At 53.5% G+C, this 22,574-nt stretch overlaps 1 protein-coding gene across 11 annotated transcripts in view; it reads right to left on the bottom strand.

The window, feature by feature from the left end:
- Cobl (cordon-bleu WH2 repeat protein) overlaps positions 1–22,574 on the bottom strand; it is a 163,182-nt gene that overhangs the window by 105,018 nt on the left and 35,590 nt on the right. For 2 of the 11 annotated variants that reach the window (XR_015445411.1, XM_087196039.1), the window contains exon 1: positions 4,380–4,528. The exons of 5 other annotated variants lie outside the window; for them this stretch is intronic. Coding sequence is in view for 3 of the 6 variants with exons in the window: in XM_087196039.1 (XP_087052165.1) it covers positions 4,380–4,417 (38 nt within the window). In the remaining 3 variants the exon portion in view is untranslated. Of the gene's footprint in view, positions 1–4,379; positions 4,534–4,665; positions 5,498–22,574 lie in introns of those variants that run through there. 4 more of the 11 variants (XR_015445410.1, XR_015445409.1, XM_087196040.1 and 1 more) reach the window with 4 other exon arrangements.

The following is a 22,574-nucleotide window of genomic DNA, read 5'->3' as shown; positions in this document are numbered from 1 at the left end:
ATCCTCTTCGAGCTTCCTCTGGCCCTGCGGGCTCAGAGGCGTGGCGGGCACATTGATTGGCGCCCTTGTGCTGGAGACCACACCCGGACCGCTAGGGTCGAACGTCCTCACTGACTGGACCGCTCCTCCTCCGCCTTTGCTCGCCGAAAGTCCAGCAGCGCCCCTGCCTGGACCCGGTGCACCCCCGTCTCCTCCCTCCGCACCAGGCCAGCCCTCGGCCACCCGACCAGGGACAGACCCAGGTGTCTGAGCGCCAGTTCACGGGACGCTTTGCTGGCTTGCTTTACAACAGAAGCCCCCTCTTAACATTAAAATGGCAGAGGATTTTAGCAGCAGTTCTTCTATGGTTTGATCAAAGCAACTAATACAGAAATCTACATTTAACATCTCTGTTGCTTCATTTCCCCGTTTCTGATTCTGCTTTACAGAATGCGTAGTGTTTTGAGGAGCAACGGGAGACGCCCGAGGTTGGACGCGAAGTTCAGGACCCGCATCAGCAGCTCTCTGTCCCGTGACCGCCAACCATGAGCGGACAGGCGAACTATGGTAAACACACCGCGCCGCAGACCAAGCTGCAGCCTTACAAAGGAGAGACTGGCGTCTGGCAGAGTGTGGGCAGATGCGAGGGGCCAGTGAATATCTAGGTTGAACCGTGGGACTCTACCTTGTCCCAGGTCTAGAGCTGTCGAATTCACAGTGATGGAAGCGGGGCCGACTGTCAGAGGTTGGGACAGGGACAGTGCCCCCCCGCCCCCGCAAGCTGAAAAGTCCTGCAAATGGATGGAGGGGGTGGCACTGCAGTGCAAATGCACTGGACTCTCCTGAAAAGTGTGTTTAAAATGCTTGACATGCCCAGCCTAGTGGTACATGCCTGTGACCCCAGCGCTCAGGGAGGCTGAGGCAGGAGGGTGGCAGCCTCTGGGATCCTGGGGTAACAGGCAGTGGCATCACCCCAAGTGTTAGCCATTTTTAAAGCTGTTCGGTCCTGAGGAACCCTGAGCATTCTCACCAAACAGGTGATGGCTTGCTCAGAACCTGTGCAGGGCTGAGGGCAGGCAGGACAGGCGGCCGGTTTCTGCAGAATCCTAAGAGCCTGCGGTGCGGGAACCTAGCCCCCCTGCTCTGGACACGCCCTGCAGGTGCTCTGGGTGGACGGCACCCACGCAGGACACACAGGCTGAGCCACCAGGTCTTCTCCTTACACCCACCCCTAGGCCTGCGCTCTGGGCTGTTCAGGGCTGAGTCACGTAGCAGCAACCCTGCTCCTATAGAGCCCTGGCAGGAGTGGAAAGGAGAGAAGAGAATGTGCTGGCCACCTCACAGTCACCAGTCAGCTCCACAGCAGCTCGGCCCCACCATCGCCCAGGCAGTTTCTGGACGGTGCCTGCCTGGCTCCCTTCTGAGGCTCCCAGCCTGCAGCAGGGGCTTGACATCCTCTCCCCCAAGTCCAGAGGCACCAAGACCACACAGGCTGAATGGATCAGGGACATGAGTGTCAGGCTCAGGGTATGGGCAGCTGATTAAAACCAGATTCCACAGCGACAGGGCCAGGGATTGGGCAGGGCTTCCGCCTCCTGCGCCCTCCACCACTCCAGCTGGAGCCAGCCTTCAGACGGGGCGCGTAATGTCTCTCACCACCCAGACACAGAGGCAGACCACAGGGTCAGGCTGCCCACCCAGAGGTCTGTCCAGTTCCCTGGCTGACAATAGGGTTACAGGGCACAGGGAGCAAGCGCCTGCAGGGAACCTACTGAGAAGCCAGGCACTCCCAGGAGCCACTCTACACCCTGGGTTGTGCAGCCTGGAAGGGAGCCTGGGAGTTGTCAACAGTCTGCCTTGGTTTCCCTCTAGACCCAGCCACAGCTCTAGACCTCAAGTCCAAGGGAAGAGAGACCACAGTTTCCTGCTTAGCAGTGACAAGTGAAGTGTGGAGGCGCAAAGAGGCCTGGTCAGCAGGAGCCCTGCCGGGGAGCAAGCATGGGGTGGACGTCAGGAAGCCAGGCCCAGCTCCGGGCAGAGGGCTCCTGAGCTGCACACAGGGTGCAGGGGCAGGCAGGTTGCTGGCCACGGAGGCCCTTGTGTCCACTGTGGGGCCGCACCTCTGCTCAGCAGTGATCTGTTCTCACCCCTCTTTTTCTGAACAAGTACCTGGCATGATCGACAGACACAGTGAAGGTTTAAAACATTTAAAAAGTATTACAGTAAAAGGCACATTGGCATTCATTCTCCTCAAAGATCCTCCTGCTCACTTTGAACACACTCATCCCCTCATCCTCGCCACTTCCTGCAGCAGCTCTGGAGTCCTCTTTCCTGAGGGTCTTTAGTTTTGCTGTCCTGGCTGCTGTGATGTCCTGAATGGATTCAAAACATTTTCCTTCATGGTCGTTTTGACTTTGCGAAGAGCCAGAGTCACACAGTGCCAGATCTGCTGAGTAGGGTGGAGGAGAACACAGCGTCATGCTTCTAGGGCCTGTTTTTTTGTGGGATGGCTCTCAGCAGCAGTATTCACCCTATATTTGATCGAACCTCCTAAAGACACTGCAATAAATTTTAAAAATGTAAACATTCACTGTGTACCTTGACCACATCATGTAGGGACCAGTCGCTGCACCAGACCCTTTGTACATGTTCAGTCCTCACACACACACTCGTGTGACCACTGCACGCTGCCCCTTCTACAGCGCAATGATGGGGGACCCAACAGCCCAAGGAGCTTTCTTCCAGCCCCACACTGGGGAAGACTGGAGCTCCAGCGGGGTCTTCTGGGGCCTGGGACACTACTTAGCCACCAAGTGATTCTACCTCCTTCAGTACTTTTTGAAAACCAAAGACCCCGGGGTAACAGGAGCAAGCCAGACCCTGTGTGGGCTACAGTGCTGGTCCCCGCAGTGGCGCTGTCAGGGGCCACTTGGGTGAAGTTCAGCACACAGCAACACAGGGAAAAGCCCGCCCCTCAGACGAGGATCTGGACAACCTCTGTCAAGAGTCTAGAGGCTCAGGCAGCATCTCAGGGCCTGTCAGGACAGGCTGTGGGACAGGGAGAGGCCTAAGGGGACAGAAGAACAATGGCAGGGCTGGTGGCAGGCACAGGTGGGTGGGCCAGGGCTTGGGGCCATCCCCAGGCTCCTCAATGTCTTTGGGGGTCGAGGGTCCTCTGACCATCCAGCAAAAGCCCCGAGCCTTCTCCACAGCAGGAAGCACCAGGGCTTCTTCACAACGTGGGCCAACCACGGGGAACGCTGGGACACTGGGCTCAGAACCCCTGCCACACCCCTCAGGGCCCCGCGAGCCCATGCGAGGCCTCAAGCTCTCCCTACTCTCCATGCCCTGGAACACAATGCTTCGCCAGAGCAGTGCCTAAGCGAAGATCGGATTCACATGGGCTAAGGCAGGCGTGCAGGCAACGGCAGACTGGGAAGCCCATTCAAACCACTGCAGCTCAGGCAGCAGGGACACGGCTGCACCCACAAAAACGCCGAATCACAGGGCAATGCAAGTGCGCTGTCTTCAGGATGTGGGTCCCAGACACAGCTCCAGGGTCTGGAAGCCACGGCCATGCTTGGGGTCAGAAAGACAGCAGTCCCTACAGCGCAGGTACTGCCACACTGTGCGACCCCCAGCAGAAGAGGGATGTGGCCAAGCTACTCCACTCTGTGAGTCTCAGTTTCCCCAAGAGCTAAACGGAGGGAGAGCTGGTGGGCTTCTGTGAGGGTTAGGGGGAGGATTCCTATGGTTTCCATGCTGAGACATAGTGCTCCATGACTGGGAGTGCATTACAGTTATTTTCACTACTATTAGCAGGTTTACTCTTTGGGATTAACAAAGACTCTCTTATCTCTGTAAGGGTAAAGAGAAGCCAGCTCCTTAAGATTCCCAATAAAAGTTCATTTATGCCCTGAATGCATTCAGAATTGATAAGAAATCCTACTCACAATGGAATTTCACAGATCTGCCCTGGGGGTGGGGGAAGCTTTCAGTAACTCAGCATAAAAAGATGAGCTTTCCAGATAGGGTCTCCAGGACACACTGACAAAAGCTGTCCATAACCCTCTCCAAACCCTAAAGGCAGGGGCCTGCATGTATGGGAAAGCTGCTATCTCCTCCAATATCAAGTAAATACTCAGAGAGGAACATTTGAGAGCCGGGTCCCACAGAGATTACCCAAGAGCTGGTAAGTTAAGAAAGAGCCCTGAGCTGCAGATCACTTAGCTATGGGCAGAGACCACAGCTGGAGCGGAGAATCAGATAATAACTCGAGCTGCAGCATTGTTGAATATTACAGAAAAAGGATATCTCCTTTCACAAAATAGGCAGTGCTCGTTTCCTGAGGTTGGAACATTCCGAACAAATAAAATGAAATAAATCAGAAAAGAACTTACTGATTGCCAAACCAGCAGGCAATGTCTGCATACATCATGGGCTGCAGTGAGCCTGGCCTGGCCCTGGAAGGACGTGGCCCCAGTCCCTCGGGTGGCAGGAACGAAATGGCTCCTCCAGCCTCGGGGAACCGGGAGCCTCTGATAGACAGCGTTGACTTATTCATGAACTGCCACCTGAGCAGAGTGCATGCCTGGGCTCCCAGCAAGGAATCGCAAGGAATCTCAAGCCCTTCTGCAGAGGGCCAGCTAGAGCAGCATTGTGGATGCATTGTTCAAAGACACAGACCTGGAAAGGCGACAGGAGAAGCCCCCAGGGTGAAGGCCCAGCAGGAGGGCTGCCTTCTCCCTGCTGGCTGGCATGCAAGCGCGCTGTCCCTGTCCCTGGGGAGCATGCCTCGTTCTCTGAGCGGCTGGCAGCTCTCCTCAGGAGCCAGCAGCTGTGTCCTTGTGCCCTCATGGAATTTGTACAAAGCACTTCTTGTCGTTGTCAGGCAAGGTCTGGCTCCTCCTCAGAGTTCTGATTTTTCTTTTTTTCCCTCCCAAAGCGATGCAACCAGAAACCCATAGTTCCTTGTAGCCAGCCTCAGGGGACAGTGTCCTGTGGCTTTTCAAGCTTAAAAAGCATACGTGGTGTGATCAACTATACAGTGAATGGTTCAATTAAAAATTTAAAAAATCATTACGGTGAAACACAAATTGCCATTGACCTCCCCAAATTCTTGCCCTCACTTTGAACACACTTATCCCATCATTCTGGCCACTTTCTGGAGCAGTTTTAGAGTCCTCTTTCCTGAGCGTCCTAACGAGTTGTGATCAAAAATACAGTGAACATTACTGTCAAGCACCATGCAACCAAAAGGCAACTCATAAAAACACAACGCCGCCCTGTCCTCATCCACCTCAGTCACCTGATCTGGCACCGTGTGACTTCCGGCTCTTCCCCAAAGTCACAGTAACCATGAAAGGGAAGGGTTTCAGAACACTGAGGCAGCCAGGACAGGACAGCTAAAGACCCTCAGGCAAGAGGACTCCGGCTGGAGCTGCTGGAGGAAGTGGCGAGGACGATGGGATGAGTGTGTTCAAAGCAAGAGGAGGATTTTTGAGGGGATTCACAGCAATGTGTCTTTTCCTGTAATAATTTTAAAATTTTTATTTAGTCACTGTATTTTTGGATCCAACCTCATATTTGCTTTCTACCAAATAGCACTGGCCCAGGACTCTGCCAAGCAGAGGGACGCAGGCAGACACGCAAGGGCTGCCCTGGGAGGGGAGCCAGGCCTGGGGATGGAGGGCTCTGGCTCTCTCCTGCTCATCTCCCCACCTCTGGCCACTGGCAGCTTCTCTGTGGAGGCTGCAGTGCTGCACAGCTGGCCAGCAGCCCCAGAGTTCTGGTCAACCCCTCTCCCTCTGGGGCAGCGTGGCCTATGCAACACAGCCCGGAGGAAGCAGAGCGGTCCCTCAGCTGTCCCCTGTAAGCTACTGCCTGCTTTGCCTCCTTACTGCAGAGAGCACATCGTACCTGCTGTCACCTGCCTTCTGCGAGCCCCAGAGGTCACACTGGTCCTGGGTCACAGACCTTGGCGGTGCCCACGAAGAGCTCTTTCCAACTAAGCCCCCCATCTCAGGCAGGGGCTCCACTGTCACCAAGCTCCCACCTCGCCACCTCCTCTTTGTCCTCCTCTTCTTGCTCCTCCTCCTCTTCTTCCTTCTACTCCTCCTCCTCCCAAGTCTGACGAGGCCCCTGGTCCATGCTGCCCGGGCTACGATCTCTTCTGTCCGAGCCTGTCGGGAGTTGACTCCTTCACAAACATCCCTCTCCTGCTGTCCCCTGAGGCAAAGGCTCCGAGGTCCCTGCTGCCCACTGGGTTAGGTTCACCGGGCTCTGTCTGATCTCAGTGGCCTGCATTGCTCACTGACCCTCGAAGCCCACATTGCCCAGCACCAGAACCTCCCTGTCTTCACCTGCTCTTGGCAGGCACCCCGCCATCCTGTTCCCACCTGCCGCCCCCTCCCTAGGCTGCCATGGGTGGAGGAAAGGAGAAGTGACAGGGGATAGTCGGGGACTCTCCTCAGAGGTGCCCCACGCGTGTGTCAGTGGCAGGGGTGTCCCCCACTTCCAGGCTCCTCGCCACCTCAGCAAGCCAGTGGCCTGATGGTGGATTTAACCTCCTGTGGCCTCCACTGCCCCATCCCTGATAACCACAGGCCCAGGGAGAGACCAAGCAACTCCATTCCTAGGAAGTCCTTCTCAGGGCCTGGCACCTCAGAAACCGCTGCAACCCTTGCAGAATGGGACATCCTGTCATCCATGCTGCCCAGCCTCCCACTCAGCAGGCCCCAGAAACCTACTGCAGGTGCCATGGCCAGGGGCCCTCAAGGGTCTTCCAACCCCCTCCCCCTGAGCTGTGGCCTGGGCAGCAGGGGCACTCATTTCCTTAGGGAATAACAGCCAGACTTCAAATGACTTTCTCCCAATCGTTTGTCCTATTTTTCCTGGGCTGTGTGGCCACTCTTAGCCACATGCCATGAAAATGCCAGAGAAGTTATGCGTGAATTACTGATCAATGCGTTAAGTAACCGTGGGGATGAGGATGAGTCAGTTACATGATGCATAACTATGGAGAGGGCAGGCAGCCCCCAAGAAGTATGGGAGGAAATGAACATAAGTAGCAATTCTGCTCTTGACATGCCAGACTGAAGTTTTGCAGATGTTGGTTCAAATGGAATTCCTTAATTTCTTAATGGCTGCATCACGTTTTGAGGTACAACTGGTATCTGAGGATTAATGGGCCACCCTCTTTGGCTTCATGCCAGCTTCCCGGGAGAAGGTCGCCAGATTAGCACTGATGTCAGCTCAGAAGTCCTAAGGCATGGTCCACACCCTTCCCCTGGGTCCATGCCAGAGTGAGCCAGGGCAAGAGGCTTCAATACCCACTGCCCCAGGCAGAGCAGAAACACAAACCCCAGAGGGCAAGAAAATATCAAGGAGAGAGATTTGCTTTTCACAAGCCACACAATGTGGGGTTTTTTCCCCTTTGGTGGGAATTAAAGAAACAGCTGTATTAAGTTCCTTCTAGCAAAGTGTGAAAGAGAAGCAAAACGAGGGGTACCCTAAGATAAAACCTGCAGGGCTGGGATTAGGACGCCATACACCGAAATGCACCTCAGCGGCAGCCTGATAAGCGTGCTCTATTTCTGTTTACTTTTGTCAATAACCGAATGGCTGAGAAATCCGATGATCCAGCTTTCTACAGAGCCAGTAACTGATGGGAAGAGAAGAGAGCTCAGAGAATTTCTCAGGAAAATGAACCCGCAGCCCTGTGCCGGGGCCGTGGCCTCTAACACCACGGGGTACAGAAGTGACACCCATGAGACATCCCCATGCCAAGGTCTTCCGGGGAATGTCTGATTTCCGGGCCTGCATTTTGACGACTTCATTGCAATTCTGCCTATACACTTGTGCATATTTGCTTTTAAGAATAGCCAAACGGCCAGGGATTTAGCTCAGTGGTTCTGCTGCCTGCCTTGAAAGAAGGACCTGAGTTAAATCCCTGGAACCAGAAAAAAGAATAGGCAAACAAGCTGGGCATGGTGGCACACACCTGCAATCTCAGCACTCTGAGGCAGGAAGAGTGAAAGTTTGAGGCCAATCTAGGAAATTTAGCAACTTAACGAGATCCTGTTTTAAAAAATACAAAAGGGCTGTGGATGTAGCTCGTCTAGCATGCACAAGGCCCTGGCTTCGATCCCCACTACTGAAATAAAAAATAAAAAACAAAAACCCAGCTAGACTATTCACTTACTACTTCAAAGTTGATCAGCTCACAGTGTTATTTCTGGCTCTGTTAATAAATAGAACTCTTGCTGCCCACAGCAAATAGAAAAGCACCCTAAGGATGGCAGCACTGCACAATCCCAGTTACTGCAAAAGCAGGTGAGGGAGGAAGACGGGAAAACACGTGAAACACAGAGCCAGCCCAGCCGGTCCACAGGGCTGCCTCGGGGAATGACTGCTGAGCGCTGGTGCCTTTAATTCTCTCCTGGAAATATGACACTCGACAACCTCACTGCCTCTGTTTCTCAAAATAGGCGCTGGGCCTCCCCGGAAGCCTGAGCTGGCAAAACCCTAGCCGAGCACCTGGCAGGCTCAGGGCACAAACGTCCACCTGGGCCCTGCTGCCATTGAGCAAGAGCCAGAGCTGCCAGTGAGGGTGGTGCCAGCAGCAGGAGCTGCAGACCCGAGGGAGGGGAGGAACCCAGCAGAGTCCAGGCACTGAGACCAGGGAGCATGCACCCTGCTGTCCCTGTCCGCTGCTGTCTGCTGTCTGGGTTACCCACTCATCTGGCAGGGCCTGAGGAGGAGGGAGGGAGGGAGGGAGGGAGGGGACAAAGGAGAGGAAAGCAGAGGGAGGGGAAGGGAGGGCAGGGGAGGAAGAAGACGCAAGCAAGGGACTGGACTTGCCTTCCTAGGGGTCACGCTCTGAGAATGGCCCCTCCCCTCCTTGTCCCTGGGTCCCAAGGGAGAACTTGCAGCCATCCAAAGTCCCTGACCAGTCTCGCAAAGCTTGGCATTTCCCTCCAGGGATCTGTGCCTCTCCACCGTTCATTCTCACGTCAGTGAGTCAGTCTGTCTACAGCCCAGGAAGCAGCTCAAAAGCACGCTGGGCCTGACCTGGCTGCGGGGCTCCAAGGTCGGAGCCGCCCTGACAGGCGACAGCCAGGGCCCAAAAGCCTGGCTTGCGCTACCTGCCCTGCCCTGTCCTGCCTGCCTCCCTCCCAGCAGAAACTGACTTTCCCTGAGCAGGACCTGGCTGGCAGTGGCTCCTCTACTCTCCTGTAAGCAGGGGGCTGGTCTCATGTGCATACTGAATTCACAATCTCAGCACCCTGGGAGGCTGAGGCAGGAGAATCAAGTTTAAGTCCAGCCTGGGCAATTAGTGGCTTAGCAAGAGACTGCCTCAAAATAAAAGATAAAAAAGGGGGTAGGATGTAGCTCGGTGTGAAGGCCCTGGGTTCAATCCCCAGTAGACCAAAAAAAAAAAAAAAAAAAAACTCACATGCCAGGACATTTCCAGCAGCCCAGCCAGGAGCTGCCAGCCCACTTAACAGATAGGAAAAGAGAGGCTGAGTGTCCCGATGAGAGGTGGGGAGATCTAAAAATCAGGAATCCCAGTTCCTGTTTGCAAGTGACTTACAGTGGAATGAGGGATTCTGACCTGGAGCAGCAGGAGGGACAGGGACAGAGAAGCCTGCAGCAGAGGCAAGGCTGGGAGGCCAGGGTGGCAGTGGGCCAGCGGGAGGCACCTTGCAGCCCAGACCCACACCTAGTCCCGGACTCACTAAACTCAGAGTGCTGCCCAGGAAGAGCCGGGGCACTGGCGGGGGATGGGGACCGAGTCCACACTTGGCTGGCTGCTGGCTCCGCAGCTCACGGTTCTCCCCTGCCAGAGGGTCAAAGCTGAGTCCAGGGCCCCTGGCTCTGGCCCTGGCCGGACCAGCAGACTCCTCCATCTGGACTTAGCTTGCAGAGGTATCTCTAACTCTGAAAGTTAAAGCTTAATTCCACTCACCTTCATTCTAACGTAGGAAGAAAAACAGAGAGCTTTAAGGCAGTAAAGCCGAGTGGTTCTCCACTTCCTCAGAACAGTGTCTACAGATAGGGGTCAAGGACACACCGAATCTTGGCTACATCACTTTACAATGTAAACAGCAGGAATGTGGGGAAAGCAGTTCAGCTGGGAGTACCCCCGGCAGGAGGCAGGTCCAGATGTGACACGCACATGAATGTGCTGAGTGCCACTCCAAACATATACCAACAGAGGGGGAGATGTACCAGTGAGTTTACTGCTTGGCTTTGCTGAGCTCAGTGCATATGGATGTATCACTAAGGCCCTCCAATAATAGTTTTTTCAGGATGGGGGATGGAACTCAGGGCTCTGGCACGTGCTCTACACTGGGCTAAACCTCCAGCCCACCAAAGTGTTTTTATAAAACATGAAACAGAATGAGATACAGTAAACAAATTATGCCATAAGTCTGCACAGTTTTGCCACTAGCTTTTCTGAAACTGTAGAGCAGTATTAATAGAAAGCATAGAATTATTGGCATATGTTCTCTTCTCTACGATGCCTTAAGTCATGTGACCTGTGTATATTTAAAAAAGAAAAAAATGCTTTTGAGGAGCATATTCAAAGAGCTGCCTCTATTTCAGAAACAACATCTTAGTAATAAAAATGAAAGACATATTTGAGTAGATCAACACAACGGAGCAAATTTTTCCATGGTGTTTTTATAGTGGCCGGGTTCCCAAACAGGCATGACAGGATTTCAGCACCAAAGCTGGGGTCTCCCTACTCTGAAGGCTGCGAACTATCCTGCCCAGGGCTGCTAGCTGACCTCACAGGTTATGCTGCCACGTTGCTGATGGTCCATTCTAGTGCTGCCTGGACTGCAGCAGGGACCACATGGTGGCTTAGTCAGCACAGGTGCAGCTGTGCCTGGGGTGACTGACCTGCCAGGCAGCAAACAGATGCCGGCCCACCTCCGCTCTCCCCTCCTGCTTCCCTGGCCACTGATCCCAAAGACTCAGGTTCCCAGGACCCCCAAGTGAAGGGAGCCAGTTCCCCTATAGCTTGGTACCCTGAGCCGTGGGCACGGTTCACTGCTCGTCACGGCTCCCAAGAGCTCGAGACTGTTAGTGACATGCGCATTGTGGAAATTTAGATCGCATGGACTTGGGACCAAATGACTGGATCAAAGCCAGAGGTAGTAACTACTCAGCGTTTATGACTTCCTGATTGTATGCTGTTGTCTCTGGCCTTGGGGTCATTTTTACACTCGGGACCCAGGGATGGAAATGCTGCCCAGTGGTGGCCCCTGCAGGCTGTCCTGATCCTGCACTCTGAGCCTGCTGGGAGGTGCGCGGCAGTCACGGTACTTGCAACGCGGCAGCCCGCAAATGCTGCCTACCAGGAAACGTAGCATTGCTCTGTGCTTCTAGGCCGGGTCAGCGAACACTTTCCAGAAATGGCCAGACAGTGAGTACCTTAGGCTTTGGGGCCCTGGGCTCGGTCACAATTGCTCAAGTGCAGTGACCCAGGGAAGCACGTAAGAGAATAACCTGGGCCGTTTACTGTACAGCTGCACTGCTGGACACTACCCTTGGGAACGCATATCATTTTCTTAGGGGACAAAGTGCTGTTCTCCTGCTCATAAAAATAAGTAAAACCTTTAGAAATCCTTAGATTTAAGACTCCAGCAAAACAAGCTTTAGCCGCTGGCCACAGTTTGCCGACTCCGGGCAGAGGGAAGGAAGGGGGAGAGCCCGAGAATCTCGATGACGCTGGTCAGCTCACCCGCCCAACTCGGGCTGCCCCAGAGTAAGGCCGTCAGGGAAAACAGCCGCAGCCTCGCGCTGCATCCAGCCCAGCACAGAGCCGAGCCAGCTCTGTGGTTTTCCTCACGTAAGTGCAGACATCACCACCCCCAGGCCAAAACCCACGAACCTGAGCAGGAGGAGCCGCGGGCTCGGCTCGGGCCCGGCCCAGGGCCCAAGGCAGCGGTCACTGCCGGCTGGCTTTAGGGAGCATGTCCCGGTGCGGAACACTCCACCACCCACCGTTCATGTCAGTAACGTGCGTGAGAAAGCTGCTGTTTCCTCGGTGTCTGTCGGCTGTCGAAGGCCGCCCAGGAAGAGGGGAGGTCGACCCCCCCCAGCAGGGGGCGCCCCAGCAGGCCTGAGCCTACCTGGCCTCTGCTCCCCAGTGACCCGGGGACCAGGGAGGGAACGAACCCCGGGGGCGGAGCCCAGCCCCCAGCCACTGAGCAGTCCTGCCTCTGGGGGACGGAATCAGTCTCACACGCACGCACGCCGTACCTAACGCACCCCACTGCCACTGACACATGCTTCCCTCTTGCGGTGGCTGACTCTGGGGAAAAGCCGGAAGTTGCACAGTGCCAGTCAAGTGAATAAGGGGATGGGGGCACAGCTTTGTGTTTGAAACTCACAGAAACAGCCAGAAACACTTTGAACCAGCTCAAGACCCCGAGGTGATCACACACCAACAGCCGGAAGGAGGACTCAGCGCTGCCCCGAAAAGCGGTGGGAAGGCGGGATGTGCTCCAGGCAGGCGGCCTGCAGGGCCCCAGCTCCGCCTCTCCTTGCAGTGCAAAGTGTGCGTTAAGCACTCAGTGTCCTGTGTGCTGCTCACTCGTGTGAGTCCACAGAGCGCCTGCAGTCCGGGGCTGCAGCACAGTCCAGTGAGCCGGCCCCGGCCTCCCTCCGGGAGAAGCTGAAGGAGGCAGACCCCGGGCCACAGGCTCCGGGAGGGACACCGGGGCCCACGGAGTCCCGGGCGGCCCGCCCTCCGCCAGGCCGAGCCAGGCCCCGCCCCGGGCCCAGAGAGGGCTTCACTGAGCCGCTCCCAGCGAGCCTGGACTCTCTCCCAAGGACACGTGACACGGAGGACAATGAGGGAACGAACACAGCCTCCGCTCCCGCTCCCCAAGGCGTCGCTGACTCAACCCAACAAAGCTCAGCTCAGTTTTTAAAAACTAATTTTATTGGTGCGTTGTAGGTACACAATGCAATGACGCTCATCACTGGGGATTTGCACCTTTATATGACCCATCCTGGTTCATATTTTTTCCCTTATCCTGCCCTCCCTTCAACCCCTCCATCCCTCCCTATCTACAGAGACCTTGTTTCCATTTTTTCCTTTCTCATATTCCATTCCCTTCTTTCCTTTCCCCTACCCCTCCCACTTCCCCTTCCCCTTTGGACCTTTTCTTCCGATTTCACATTAGCTATTATACCTTTTAGTCCTTATTTACACTTTCAGCTTCTCACACTAGAGAAACTATTCGGTATTTATACATGTGTGTCCTATTTATTTCACTTAAGAGTATGGCCTCAGTATCCATCCATTTAGCTATAAATGTCTCTAGTTTCTTGTTCTTTGTGGCTGAGTAGTACTTTATTTTATAACAAAACTATATCTTCTTTATCCAGTCTCAAATTGATGGGCATTTGGGCTGTTTCCAAGCTTTAGCTATTACAAACTGTTCTGCTATAAAATGGGTGCACATATATCACTGTGGTATGATTCTTTTAATTCTTTGGGGAAGATACCCAGCAGGGGAATAGCTGGGTCAAATGGGACTTCCAGCTCTAGTTCTTTGAGGTATTTCCACACTGATTTCCACAGTGGTTGCACCAGTCAACACTCCCACCAGCAGTGGAGCAGTGTTCCTCTTTCCCCACAGCCCTGCCAGTGTTAAGCTCAGCTCACTTTCATATCATGCACAAAGATGCTGACGATATCTGTGCTACCTGTGCAATCATTTGCTGAGTAAACTGGAAAACAGGAAAGTGCCTCTGGGCTTTGACGTATTCTGCAGCCCATGAAGGCCAATGGCCAGGGATGCAAACAATGCTGCTGGTGGCACAGCAGCCTGGATAGCACACAGAGGACCATGCCCTAGGTGTGGGTCTCAATTCACCTCAATCCTGAGTCTCACCTCACCTTGCTCAGATTCCATGTCCTTCCTGTCCTTCCTGTCTTTCCTGAAGGAAAGGCTGAAGGGGTGTTGGATTTCTGAGCGACCCCGCCCACCGGAGGGGGAGGGGAATTATAATGGCCTGGAAATTCAGCTGTGAAGACTGTGTGGCCACGCAGCAGCCTCACCACTCAAATAGAGAATCCGTGCTCATCTACACTCTCAACAGCTGGCATGAGCATTTGGGGGAGAAGCAGGAGGAAAGGAGTAAACAGCATGTGAGAAGGACGGGAGTACAGGTGATTTTTTCTATTTAGTAAACTTTCTATAGCTGAATATTTTTCTTAGAATATGGAATCAGCCAGGGTAGAAGCTTCATTTACATACAGGATGCAGGCACTGTGGCCTGCAGCACAGCTCTGAGCACAGCAAGCTGCAGGTGTAGCTCAAGGCAGAGCAGTGGCTGCCTGCCAACACCCAGCAGTGGAAAGATAGAGAGCTGGGCGTGGAGGCACACTCCTGTCATCCCAGCACTCTGGGAGGCTGAAGTGGGAGATCGGCCAGTTCCTGCCCAACCCAGGCAACTTGGTAATTTAGTGAGGCCCTGTCTCCAAAAATAAAGATTTACAAAACACCCGGGGGTGTAGGTTGGTGTAAGGCCTTGGGTTCAATCCTCAGTACTGGAAAACATCATGAAACATAGGGTCCCATTGGCACAACATCCTCAGCTGCCAGGTGAGAAACAGGGACTCGGGGTGTGGCCATCGGGAGGAGGCCAGGGCTGGACAAGGTCATGCCAGTCTTGCTGCTGGCTAATACATATGATGTGGCCACAAGAGGATGGAGCAGAGCACACAGGGCCTCTGTACTCTCCCAGCTTCCCAGGAGTCTTCAAAGTCCAGCATTAGAAAGGATAAGCTGGCAGGTCATTGGGAGCTTGTGTCTGTAATCCCAGCACTTTGGGAGGCTGAGGCGGGAGGATGGCAAGTTCAAGTCTCACATCAGCAACTTAGGAGAGAGGCCGTCTCAAAACTCAAAATAAAAAAATAGAGAGGGCTGGGGATGCAGGTCATTGTGAAGACCCTGGCTTCAAACCCTAGTATACTTTTCTAAAAAGGACAGAATAGGCGCTATGGCCACGCTGGACCCCTCAGGGCTCTGCAGCTGGGCGTGCACCAAGCAGGCTCCTGCCCCACCAGCCCCACCCCAGCATGATGCCCCGCCGAAACCTGTCAGGAGACTGAGGCCATGCGAGTGGCCCAGGCCCCATGGCGTGAGTGCTGTCTGCTGTCTTCTGCCACCTCCCCTGGGATGTGGAGAATGACAGCATCACACGCCACGGGCACCCAGGCACCACGAGAAGCGCTTCCGGAAGTGCCTGCGGATGCCAAGCTGCACACGGCCCAAGTCCCTTCCTTCAACAGAGCTGCTCCGCACAGCACAGAAGCCGTCAGAAGCTGTGAGGACGGGGGAGCCCTCTGCGGGAACAGACACCCTCAGTCTGTGGCTGACCGCGGAGGCCCCTGTCCCGAGGGAGGGATGCAGACAGTGTGGTTTCCGGACCTGCGGAGCTGCACAGCCTCACTGCTGAGCTGCAATCAGTGACAGAGCAGCCACTGCTGTGCTCAAAGCTTTCATTTCCAAAGCCCGTCTTCCGGGGACAGAGCTGCCTGTGAGCTGCCCCTGTCATGCTGCCCTTGGCAGTGCAGAGGCAACTCTCCTGTCACACCCCAGGGTCAGCCCCAGCCGCAGCCCTGCTGCCGTGCCCCAGATGTGACAGGTGGGGCAGAGAGCAGAGGCCTGGGCAGACACAGCTTGGGCCTCTCCCGCCCTCTGCTCACTCCCTGTCTCCTCTCTACCCTGCCTCCCTGGGTGGGACTGAGCTCTCTTCTCTCCTTCCAACCTCAAACTCGACCGACAGTTCTGCGCACCCTGAAGGGCAGGAGTCCACGGGCGCCCATGCTCACTGCCCTGACTTCCTCCTGTGCTCTGAAACCCAGGGGCCTTCGCAGCCCGGCCCCCACCTCCACGTCTGCCCCTGAACAAAGCGCTCGAGGGCAGGGGACTGGACTGTGCTCACGTCAACCATGGGTTGTCCATTAATGGGTTCATAACGGTGTGGCTCTTGGGAATTGGGCTGCAGTTGAGGAAGTGGACCTGGAGTCTACATCTGGCCCCTGGTACCCTCTTCTCTGGCTCTTCCCCTGTGCTTGCTTCCTGGCACCATGGACTGAGCATCTTTCCTCCATGCCCTATGCCAGAAGCTCCTGCCTTGAAGCCGGCTGACCCTGGATTGAAACCTCTGAAACCGTGAGCCAAAACAAACCTCTCCTCCTTTAGGCTGCAGGTGGCATGAGTTTAGTCCCAGAGATAGAAAGCGACCTATGAACTCCCTTGCTGGCCCATCTGCACCCCTGGCTCGGCAAGAAGGCCCTAGCCTTGAGCCCATGCACCCCTTCCAGAAGCACTCCTCCACCCATTCTCCCAGGGCTGCTCAGCTGCCCGGCACCTCACAGAGCTCCTGCAGCATTTCCGTGCTGTTCCCGACCCCCCCTCCCCCACAACTCTCCAGTCCTCGCCTCTTCCTCACACCACCCACCCCTGCGGGAATTAGAAGTCACTTCTGCCACCTCCCAGTCAGGATTCAGTTCTGCGACTCTGCTACATCATCTCCCTCCATGGGACGCAAGCTCTGCGCTCCTGCCAAACCCTGTAACCAGCAGCCGAGGCGAGAAAAGCTCCCGGAAAAATGTGAGCTCCAGACAGATCTGTCAAACAAGTGGATTGCACCCATGGAAGAGATGGCATGCAAAGAACACAAAATTCTGAACGCAGCTTTATGGATTCAACAACCATGGATGCCCAGCTCAGTTTCTTTGTGCACCACATCCAGGGGTCCACCAACCACAGCTTGAAAATATTTTAAAGAGTTGTATTCACACTGAATGAATGAAGACTTGGTCCTGTTGTTACTTTCTAAACAATACAATGTAACAATTTTGTGCATGGCATCAGGTGCCACAAGCCATGTGGGGGATGCAGAGGACCCTGGAGGATCGGGTGTCCTAGGCAGACCCTGTGCCATGTTACAGAAGGGGCTTCAGTGTCTGGGTGGCTTCAGGGTCCACTGGGTCCTGGGTATCGAGAGGCAGCCAGATGTGGACTTTCCACTCACAGGTGCTTCCTAGCAGTCCATGACGGAAGGGCCTGTGCTGCACGGCCCAGCTTTCTAGAAGCTCTGGGTTTATCAGATAAAAGGCAAGTCTTGCCTGCAAAGTAACTTACACTTTTGGGAGAAAATTACTTTAGCACCAATAACATACACTCCAAATACTTCATTTTCAACACAGCAAAGGTCTCTCAATTGGCAAACTGGAGGGCTGTGAATTATATCATTTGGTATGTATGTGTTATTTATTTTTAAGTAGAAAGGACTAAATATTCTTGTAGCATTTAGAAAATGTTTCACCATTCTTTTATCATTCTAGGAACTTAAAACTAAAGGAAAAATTAAATATGTTAGCCCTAATGAAGAACAACTTAAATATCTAAATTTTCTAGTTGGAATTAAACGGACTATAAAGTACGATAAAAATTACTGATTAGTTCCATTTAAAAATTCATTACAGTAAAAGTCACATTGCCTTGAATCCCTCATTGTGCACACACTCAGCCTGTTGTCATTCCTGCAGCAGCTCTGCAGGCCTCTTTCCTGAGGGTCTGTACAAGGTGTGATCAACAATATAGTGGATGCGGCTGCTGAGTGCCATCTAACAGCAAAGCAGGCTGGTCAAGACTTGGCACCATGCTCTTGTCCACCTTCTTCCCCAGATCTGACTCTGCGACCTCCCTCTCATCCCCAACTCAAAATGACCACGAAAGGGAAGCCTTTCAAATCCACTCAGGATGTCAAGGCAGCTACAACAGCGTAACTAAAGACCCTCAGGAAAGAGGACTCCAGAGCTGCTGCAGGAAGTGGCAGGAACGATGGGATGAGTGTGTTGGAAGCTGGGGGAATCATGGCAGTTAGTCTTTGACTGTAGTACGTTTGTTTTATCTAAACACGCCCCGTGTTTCTGATCGGCCCTTGCACACTGAGAAGGCCCCTTTCACAGCAGTGTGGGCCAGGGCAATGGATGGCCTGCAGTGAGGCGTCCAGACAGGAGCCCATCCGCAGGAGCTCTGCGCCTCACAGCTCAGGCGGCTCAGTGGGGCTCTAGGTTGCATGTCCCAAAGCTCCCTGGCTTCCCACCGCCCCGTCCTTCCTCTCCAGCCACTGTGCTTCCCCCTGGACCCTGCTCCTGTCACACAGCCTGGAGGTGGCCCAGCCCCGGAGGGTTGGCAGAGACCAGTGTCCACACACAGCCCCACCTGCCCACTGCCTCCCGAGCGCGGTGACACCAGCAGACATGTGTGGTGACTCATACGCATTTCAGTGTTATTTTTAGACTGCATGAGAAGTGAATGCCTATGCTGGTGAACTGTCAAAAGGAAAATTCAAGTGTGCTCCCCAGTAACCCAGCGAGGACCCCTGCTCTCACCCCAGGTCGAGTTCAAAGCATCAGGGGTGGGAGGCGGGAGTCTCGGGGGAAAGTTGGTGACCAGGAGAGGGATGCACTGAGAGCGGGAGCAGCCAGCGCAGCCCCCAGCCCACTCGGCCCCGCATTCAGGGTCTCAAAGGCGTTTGCAGGGCACTCACACTCGTGCAGTCCCTGCTCTTGGTTCACAGAGGGGCCAAGCGCTTCTGGGGACATTTCTCTAATGACATAAAATGTCTCCGAGCACTTTACACAGGCTGATGGTGGGTCAGAAACCCCAACTCACACTCAGTTTCTCCCATCGCACACTCCTGATGCAGAACTCATCTGACACTGAATATGCTGTCAGGCCCACAGACAGCTCAGTGACCTGGAAGGTGCAGTCGCCCCGTCACCAAGCCAGTGGGGACCCCCAGGGTGCGCTGACTCGCGACAGCCCAGATCCCAGGGTGAGGGCTCCAGCCCCAGGACACCTGGCCCACTCGGGGCTTCAGCCACCGAGCACTGTGAGCCGCCCAGGCTCAGCTTCAGGCAGCTGCACTCTCACGAAGGCCAGGCAACGCGGGCAGGGGGTTCTCTATGTCTCACTCCAAGACAGAAAGGCAGGAAGAGAGTTTCTGTGACCTGCACTGGGCACTGAACTCTGGTTTCCATGGCCTCTGCCTGGCAAGGGAGACTGGAGTCAGAAACCATGGTCAAAATCCAAATATCCATGTTATAATATCATCATTCTCATACTCCTTCACTTACACAGCTTCTGCAAATGTCTAAAATTGAGTAGCTAAAATCAAAAAGAATTAGGAAAAATACATTTTATTGCAAACTTTTACTTTTAAACAGAAATAATAGAAGCCTGAGGCACAATTGTGACCATAAACACAAAAACGTTGCCTAGTGATTGGGCTGGATTTCAAAGGAGGAAACTACTCTGTTTATCCCCATAGCTTTAGAAATCTCTCCAGTGAAAATTGAATTAGGGGAAATTGTACAACCATTGTCTCCTGGGAAGCAATTTACTTTTTCCAACATGATTATGGGAGTACCTCAATGGCCTAAAGCTTATAAGATGTTCAGAAATAAACTGGCTTGGTCAAGACTCACTGAGAGTAGGTCTTTTTCTAAAATAGGTAGAATTTGCTTATCCAAGTCTGCTTGTGTACCAACTCTGCAAGGTGATGGGAACTTTTGTTTATGTTTCTCTGCTCCCTCCTGGGCTGTTTTGTATCACATCCGGGTCAGTGATGCACAGGGTCAGGCTCCTGGTGAATCACGGGGTGAAAGGGAGAGACTGAAAGTCACCCCCAGGGAGAGATGGGGACAGGCCGTGCAGCCCCAAACCAGAACCTTTGAAAGGGCTAGGAATGGGCGAAGATCACCACCAAACACCAAACATCTGCTCCCTGACCTCAGCCACGAGTCATCCCAGAAATACTGACTCCTGGCACCCTCCGCAGAGCAGACGCCTGGGAGACAAAAGTGCATTTGTCCTCGCAGGATGAGCGACACCTTCTGGGAGGGGCAGAGCTAGGAATCAGAGATGACATTCCTAAGTGCTTCAGTGATGGATCATCCGAATTACTGAAAAGATTCCAAAGTTGCTCCCGTAATTCCATTTCTCCTGATGGAGTAAACTTTGTCCTGTCACTTCTCCAAGCAGGAGTAGGGCACACCCACATTCCTCTGTGGCCCCCTTTATTCCTGTTTGATGCTGACTTTTCATCTTACTTTCGCTCCTCAGTGAAAGCTTTGGTTTTGCACGTTGACTGCCCTGCAGTACCTTCAGTAACAAGGGGCTCCCCCGACCACCAGACCCCACGGAGCCACCAGCCCTGGCCTGGGAGAGCAGGCTCATACCCACATTCTCTCATGGTGCCACCCTGACCACCAGGGTGAGACCCAGCAGATAGCACACAGGTCCACCACGAGGGCCCCTGGAGAGAGGCCTCCCTTCTAGTGAGCTGGGCCTTTGTCACCTGCACCAAACAGCCTCATGGGGAGAAGGGAATGAGAGCCGCTCAGGCAGCTCTCCCCACCGATCCACTCTAATGGCTACAAAAGCAGGCGCGACTTACAGACTCACTTCTGCTAGGTATCCTTGTTGCTAACGTTGTGTAATTTAGTTATCAGGTAAAGTAGGAGGCTTAACATGGACAATTGTGTGAGGTCCCCGTGACAAAATACCTGGGGCCATCAGCCTAACAAAGGAAAAGGTTTATTCTGGCTCGGAGTTTCCAGCGCATGGTCACCTGGCCCTGTTGCCCGGAGCTCAGACTGGGACATTACATCACAATGGGGACATGTGGTAGAGAGGTCTGCTCACCTCCTGCAGGCCAGGAAGCAGAATCTGAAGGGCAGGAGCTCACAGCACTCCCAAGGGCATACCCCCAATGACCTAACTTCCTTCCACTAGGCCCCACCTTTTAAAGGTCCCACTTCTCCTAATGGCACCACCGCCTGGTGACCAAAGCTTCAATACAGGGCCTTTTGGTGGACACCAAAAATCCAGACTATAGTGACAATAAAAATAGCTGATGATTCCTTGCCAACTTTGTAAAATGCCATGGACAGATTTGATAAAGATGATTATATTTATTATTCTTAATTTTTTCCTTAGGTGTAGGCAAGGAAACTGTAAAAGAGTGGGAGGAATTATGAAAATGTAGGGGCAATGGCTACTCAGATTTTGGTGCAAGTGGGTGATCTTGTCCTTTAATGAGAGTGAAAATAACATTTATTCCCCATGTCCGTGAGATCGTTTGCTCAGATGCTTCTGAGGGTAAACACAAGACCCTGGTGGCTGGGCTACCAGCCTCAGTGGGGGGACAGGGGCGTCCTTCACACTAGCAAAGCAAGGTGGGTGCACTGACAAGTGGGGACAGGGCGGACCCCACCCCACATAGTGGGAGCCGCAGCACGTTCCCTCTGCAGCTCTGCTCACGCTCACAGGAGGGCGCTCAGCCTTGCTGTGGTTTCAACACAGTGTGGCCCTGCGAATCTGTGTGGAAATCTCGTCCCCGGTGCAACCACGTTGAGGGGTGGTGGAAGCTCTATGAGGTGACTGGTCATTAGGAGGGACTAGGGCAGCCTCCTCGGAATGGAGCTGGGTACCACGAGGGCATGGAGAGAGCAGGCTGGGATAAAGCAGGGTCACCCCCAGTGCCATGTCCCTTCCATTGTACCTAACTGCCATGGCTGGACACCACACAAGGCCTTCTCCAGGTATAGCTGCTGAACTCAGACTTCCAGTACCAGAAGCACCAGTCAGAATAAACCTCTGTTCTTTATAAATTATCCAGTCTCAGTATTCTGTCACAGCAACCAAAGCCAGACTGAAATAGTTCTACATCAAAGAATTGGGTGACACCTGTACTTCCACATGTTAACTAATACATGTATTATGGGAAATATTTTACAATTTTCTATCTTATTAGGACTTTTAAAAAATAATTGGCCAATTAGTGGGTCTACTTATGACAATTTTTAGAGCACTATTTTATCTATTCAATGAGAGTCATATTCTAATAAGAGATTATATTTTATACTCTAAATTTTAAATGATTAATAGTATTGTTATGGTTTAGATCTAAAATGTCCCCTGAAGCCTCCTGTGTGGAGGGTGATGGATCACGGGGTTCTGTGCTCATCAGTGATTCATCACGGATGAGTTCATAGCTGACTGAGCTGTTAGGAGGTGGGGCCTGACTGGAGGGGTCCCTGGGGTGACCTGGGAGGGCGTGTTCTGGTCCCCAGCCCCTCCCTTCTCCCCCTGCTTCCTGGCTGCATGGGATGAGCATCCTTCTCTCTCCAGGCCCCTCTCCCATGCTGTTCCTGCCTTGGAGAAGCCAACCATGGACTGAAATGTGAGCCAAAATCAACCTCTCCTTTTTGCTGTGAGTGCTGGGTATTTTGTGTCAGGAACAAGGGAAGTGACCAGACAAATATCTTGAGCAGAAGCCACCTGCTCAAGATCACCTGAGTGGTAAAGAACAAGAGACACATTTGCAACCTCAAGCACGCAAATATGCTGAAGAAAAGACACTAAGAAAATTCATATGACATGGCAGGTGCCTTGTTTTCCTGTATAGCACAAAGCTCTTCACCCAACTTCAGAGAACAAGAACTCAGCACTCCACTAGCTATTAGTGTTTCAAGGGAGGAT

Source organism: Heterocephalus glaber, unplaced genomic scaffold (genome assembly GCF_053883595.1).
Source record: "Heterocephalus glaber isolate CG9 unplaced genomic scaffold, H.glaber_assembly_v1.0 deba00001610, whole genome shotgun sequence".
In the NCBI taxonomy this organism is placed as follows: Eukaryota; Metazoa; Chordata; class Mammalia; order Rodentia; family Bathyergidae; genus Heterocephalus; species Heterocephalus glaber.
The sequence above is the reverse complement of the archived record's forward strand: the minus strand, read 5'-3'. Positions and strand labels throughout refer to the sequence as shown.